The sequence below is a fragment of the Vigna radiata genome, chromosome 7, assembly GCF_000741045.1.
Source record: "Vigna radiata var. radiata cultivar VC1973A chromosome 7, Vradiata_ver6, whole genome shotgun sequence".
Lineage (NCBI taxonomy): Eukaryota > Viridiplantae > Streptophyta > Magnoliopsida > Fabales > Fabaceae > Vigna > Vigna radiata.
Genome location: NC_028357.1, coordinates 3,653,401 through 3,659,041, shown reverse-complemented (window position 1 = coordinate 3,659,041; position 5,641 = coordinate 3,653,401). Strand labels below are relative to the sequence as shown.

General features: G+C 30.2%; 1 protein-coding gene across 1 annotated transcript; it reads right to left on the bottom strand.

The window, feature by feature from the left end:
* Positions 1–455: 455 nt before the first annotated feature.
* On the bottom strand, positions 456–5,190 carry LOC106765781 (protein PIN-LIKES 3). The gene is made up of 11 exons (XM_014650515.2): positions 5,070–5,190; positions 4,732–4,898; positions 4,570–4,649; positions 4,360–4,484; positions 3,603–3,724; positions 3,281–3,505; positions 2,747–2,839; positions 2,459–2,559; positions 2,124–2,176; positions 1,831–2,016; positions 456–629 (listed from the first exon to the last, which is right to left on the bottom strand). The coding sequence occupies exons 2-11, from the start codon at positions 4,864–4,866 to the stop codon at positions 505–507; spliced, it is 1,245 nt and encodes a 414-aa protein (XP_014506001.1). The 5' UTR covers positions 4,867–4,898; positions 5,070–5,190; the 3' UTR covers positions 456–504.
* Positions 5,191–5,641: the final 451 nt, after the last annotated feature.

The following is a 5,641-nucleotide window of genomic DNA, read 5'->3' as shown; positions in this document are numbered from 1 at the left end:
CACCATTGCGTTTGATCCGTCCATATATGTTTTTTCTTCAATAGAAAAGATGACTTTCTAACAATGATTCATTGGATAACAACAATGCATTCCTCAATAATTTGTAAGAAGAGATTTACATAGAACAACCTTTCATATTTGGTATTTCGTTTTCTATGTCATATTGCAATTTGTTAGTAATTTGATATCACTCAGAGTACAAATATTTTCACTAGATCTTTATGGATTATATCATTAACAAACTTAGTATATAATTTGTATGCACTCCTTCAAAGAAAAGTGTTAAATATATTATCTTTATTTTATATTTATGTTTTATCTTTAATTAATTTGTTATTATTTTTTATTTATATTTTTGACTTAATTCATATTTTTTCTTATAAATAAAAAACTTTATATATATTTAATACAAAAGAGATTAATCTCATACATAATTTTCATTATATTCAACCATGAATAAAAAATAAATAAATATGATAACAACAATAATATTAGTATACAAAATCAAGACACCAGCCACATGAAGAAAGTTGACCAAAGAGTAACAGCAATTGACGCCAAAGCATATGTCCATAGCAGGATAACAGAACACTCACTTTCTCCAGCTCCAAACAACTGAACTATTGTCCCTGACAAATTGCAGTAGCCACACAAATTTATCACCAGTACTAAAACTAATTTTTTATACAAAATTAAATTTCTTTTTTATAAAAAAACTTTAATATATTTTAATTTTTAAACTTTAAAAATAAATAAATAATAATTCTCTTAATCCATAAATATTTTTAAAGTATAAAATATATTTCAATTTACCAATTGAGTGTTTACATGTTTAACATGTTTTCACTTTAATATAAATGATAAAATATATTTAATACTTAATATAATTAAATTAAAAAATCATATTTATTAATTTTTAAAGTTATATAACTAAAATATATTAAAATATAGACGAAAATGAATTTGAATTTCATGATTAAATTCATAAAATAAAATCATATCTAACTAATTTATTTATAATGTAATAACACTTCACATAAAACAAAACTTGTACATTTCCCTGTGAAATGAAAAGATAGCGTCTTTTAACACACACACACACATATATATATATATATATATATATATATATATATATATATATATATATATATATATATAATGATAGAATAAAATTAAGAACTATAAAACTGGTTTTTAAGGTATAGATGAAGCCATTTATATATTATATTGTAAATGGTTATTTCTAGGTAATATAAAATCTCCCATCATGTTTTGACAACCTAAAACTAGAAGAAAAACTCTATAAAGAAAATGACACGATGTTGAGATAGCAGGGAAATTAATTAGAAATTCTGAAACTCTAGCAACAGATTTATGTTTTCAGCACAGGTTTTATGATTGTTTAAAGGGTTAAATATGTTTTTAGTCCCTATGTTTTGAGACGATTTTGGTTTTAGTCCATTTTCAAACTATGGTACAATTTAGTTCTCCAACTTTAGAAAACTCTGGTTTTAGTCCTTTTTACCAAATTTTTTTAACTTTATTTGTTGTTTCAAGCACGTTTTATTATAGCATTTGGATTGTTTACACTGTTTGACACATTTTTACTTCAATGTTAACTGAGAAACGCGTTTGAAATAAGAAATAAAGTTAAAAAAATTTGGTAAAAAGGATTAAAACCAAAATTTTCTAAAGTTGAAGGATTAAATTATACCATAGTTTAAAAATGGACTAAAACCAAAATCGCCTCAAAGTATAGGGATTAAAAACATATTTAACCCTAGTATAAAATGTCAGTGTTTTGTGGGGAAGGTATGGGAAATATACCTAAGTTCATGGCTGGGGGAAGTGCATGTTGAAGCAGAAGCACAAATTGATATAAAGGATCTGATGGCACCAAACTGAAACGTATAGCTGCTTTCACAACTGCCACACCCAAAAGTGGGAGGAAAATATATTTTACTGCTACAATTCCCACAACTGTCCACAATGGAGCGCTTGATCCTTTCAAACCTGTCCCATTTCTCATAATTATTTTCTTTAACCATTTCTTCAGAGAAATAAAATGAAAAAAGTTGTTCACATTAAAAACTACACTTAAACAAATCATAAAGTCTCACCTTTAAGTAGGTTTGCACCCATTATAAGGGTCAGTGTAGGGATGGCTGCCTCACTATACAGAAATGAAAGTTAGTTGAGTAGGGATGGCAAAACTGTACAAATTTTTATTATAATTATTAGAATAAAAAATATTATTAGATTTTAAAAGAAATATATTTACAAGAGTTAATTAAAAGAATATTTATAATAAAAAAGGTATATTAATAAAGCATAAAATTGATAAAGAATTATATACAACTTGAGATATAATAAAAAGTGGTTAGCTATTATTTATAACAATAACAAGTTTTTAGCTAAATGAAAATGTGAAGAAGTAAAGTTGTGAGATGTGTACCCCAACATGGAAGTGGATTCTTCTACCACATTAAGCAGAGCATCCCTACCTATAAATAAATGACGTAATGGGGAGATTATACCAATCGCAAATCCAATAATCTGTAACAATAACAAAAACAAACAAAAGATTTACCAAATAGTATAAATGTCCAAATGTATCAAACCAATTCATGCATCCATAGATCTCACATTAGTACAATATATCTTAATGCGTATATGCAGTAAATAGTAAACAGGGAAAACAAGATAGCAGGTTGTTTCCAAGGAAATGAACCCTGAATCATACAGTTCCAATGGTTGATGGCGCAAACACAGCTTTCAAATTTAAGTTGCTTGAAATCACCCTCATGGAGTTCTTAACTTTACTTGAGATTGAAAACTGCAAAATAACACCTAGGAATCAGTGTTGTATATGTATATGCATCATGGTTTGGCAGCAAACTTTTGTATCAGAAGAAGATCAATCATGAGATCTGTGAAAGTAAATAAATTGAATTCATATTATATATTATGCATTCAATTCAGCCTAAGTTACATACAGTATGTTACTAGAGTAGAGATACTTGAAGGGTTAATTCTGTTGCCATGCTCCAGTTTGAAGAATGCTAACTATCAAATGTTTTGACATTTTGTTTTGAACAATTTGCCTGGATTTTTTGTTAGGACTTGCATAAAATTATCCTAATGGAAATACTGCATTAGAGAGGATGTTAGTGCTAATATTCTCAAGAATATTTAACATATGTGAAGGGAAACTATCCAGAAATTTTAATCACTAAATAGCTATCTTTTGAAAAGGGAATTTTGTAGCAAGCCTCACTTTCTCCTTTGATTCTGCTTCAGGAAGCAGTAAGGTATATGCATCATCTGTAGCATCTTTTGTAGGATTAAGTGTTTGTGAAAAATGATGTGAATGTGACTCTGATGCTTCCCCTGAAGCCTTCAATGTGCCGTTGGCATTACTTGAAGCGTCTTCTTTTTGGATTCTATTTGCGGAAATCCTCATTATGTTGTAAACATATGACCATATATAAACTGCTCCAATCTGAGGTTTCCAAATGAACTCCAATAAGTTAATAACTTTCTTGGATAAGTGCTAACTATATCAACAATTGACAATTTAAAATTAACATATTGCATACCGCCATGGAAAGTGAAGCATAAGCCATCCCATACTGATAGCAAACATCAGAGTCTCCAAAAGGACTCCCACTCTCTTTACACATAGCAGGAATAATGATAATAGGCAAGTTCCCCAAATTTCCTGTTCATATTTAGTCTAAAAAATGAGCTCAACCATAAGATGCATAAGGCAGATGATGCTGCGCAGATTTAACACGTATTATTAAAATTATAAACAAAACATTGCAAACGTAATGCAGGCATCAGGACACCACTGGTGAAAGATATTTCTTAGTTTAAGTACAACTTTCTTGGGTACAATAAGCACATGACTCTCATCAGTCAGAATTTAGGGTGGCATAAACCTCGTATTAACATCGTTTCATAGGATGACAATTCCTTTTATTCTTTTTCATAATTTACAATCTGCAGAAAAGTAAAGAGAAAAGCCAAGAAGAGCTAAGACATAGGACAAAAATTCCGAATCAATGGAAATCTGCAGGTGACAAGTTTGATTCAAAGAAGTAAGATAAACAGAGAGTGTAAAGCAGATCTTTCATCTTCATGACTTGAGAATGGATGTGAATCCTCTGCATTTGCAGAATGGTGCAAGAAGGAGAGAAAGACAAAAGGGTCCCACAGCACATGTTAATATTTTTCAATTTATTAAAAAAGATCTTGCAGCTCCCACTCAGATCTTGCAGAACTCAAAGTCTGTCTCAACAAAGTTATGCAGAAGTAAGATTCTGCATTAATTTAGTTGAGAAAAGTGTATACCAGCAGAACAGCAACCCAGGATGAGACCTTCCAAGTGTTGGGGAGGCCTTGTAATCTTAATCAAAATCCATCCTAAGGCCGAGCCTGCTATGAATGTGAAAAGAATATTGAACGGCATGAACCACCTAAACCACAGTAACAAAAAGTCAGAAAAGCATTAGTTACAGGATGCAAGCTTCCCCACACATAGCATTACAAATCAATACTCACAACTGAACAACACTCTCCAAGGTAATCGTTCTGGCCAGATTGACAGCCACCAGTGGAGGATTAAACACATAAAACACAAGCTGTCACAGATGCAGAACCATTTTCAATAATCTACAAAAGCGAGAAAGTCAAAACAAAACAAAACAAAACAAAAACGATAACCTGATTCACTTTCTTCCTTGCATCTTCTCCCAATAATGATACGTCATCCAGTGCAAGAAACAAGCCAACTGCAGTAACCAGTAACACTTTGATAACCGGGAAAGAAGCTACCGAAAGTAGCTGAAGAAACCCCATTATACCGATTCTTCAGACAACCTTCGCCAATCCTAAAATAAAAGATAATACGTTTCCGTGTAACAAAAATATGTATCAGGAAAAATACAAAAACCGAAAAATGGTCAGTCTCAAAATTCAAAATAATAGCAATAAGAAAAATCATAAAATAAGGGCATTGAATAAAAAAATAATTCTGTCCCATTCTCGTAGGACATGAAGACCTTGAAAACGACCAAACGCGTTCACGAACGTGGTGGAATTGGAGGAGCAGCTCTACTACTCTTGATAGTCACACCACACGCACATCATTCAAGAATTCGATAAAAATCATAACCGATTTTATCACTTATCTTGAACCAACGAAAAAATAAAGATGATAATATTATATTGTTATGGGTCAGCATTACATTAATTACTAATTAAGATGTTTAGAAGTCGCCGATAAAGGTGATAGCTACTGCTTTGAATCAACTTGAAGTGGAATAAAATACAATTAGTAATTACAGTGAAACTTAGTTTATTATGTGTTCCTAATCATATTTAAATATATAGTGATAGATCCTATAACCAAATGATAATCATTATATTAAATCGGTCAAACCATGGCAATTAAGAAACCACGTATTCAATTAACAACCGTATAATATACGTTCTATTATTTAATATTATAAACAGAAACAGAAGAAATAGGTACCTAAAAAACACGTGAGAGAATATTTGATTTTTAAGTAATGGTACTCTGATACAATTTTACATTTATTTAATATAGAGTACAATGATAAAATAATTATAA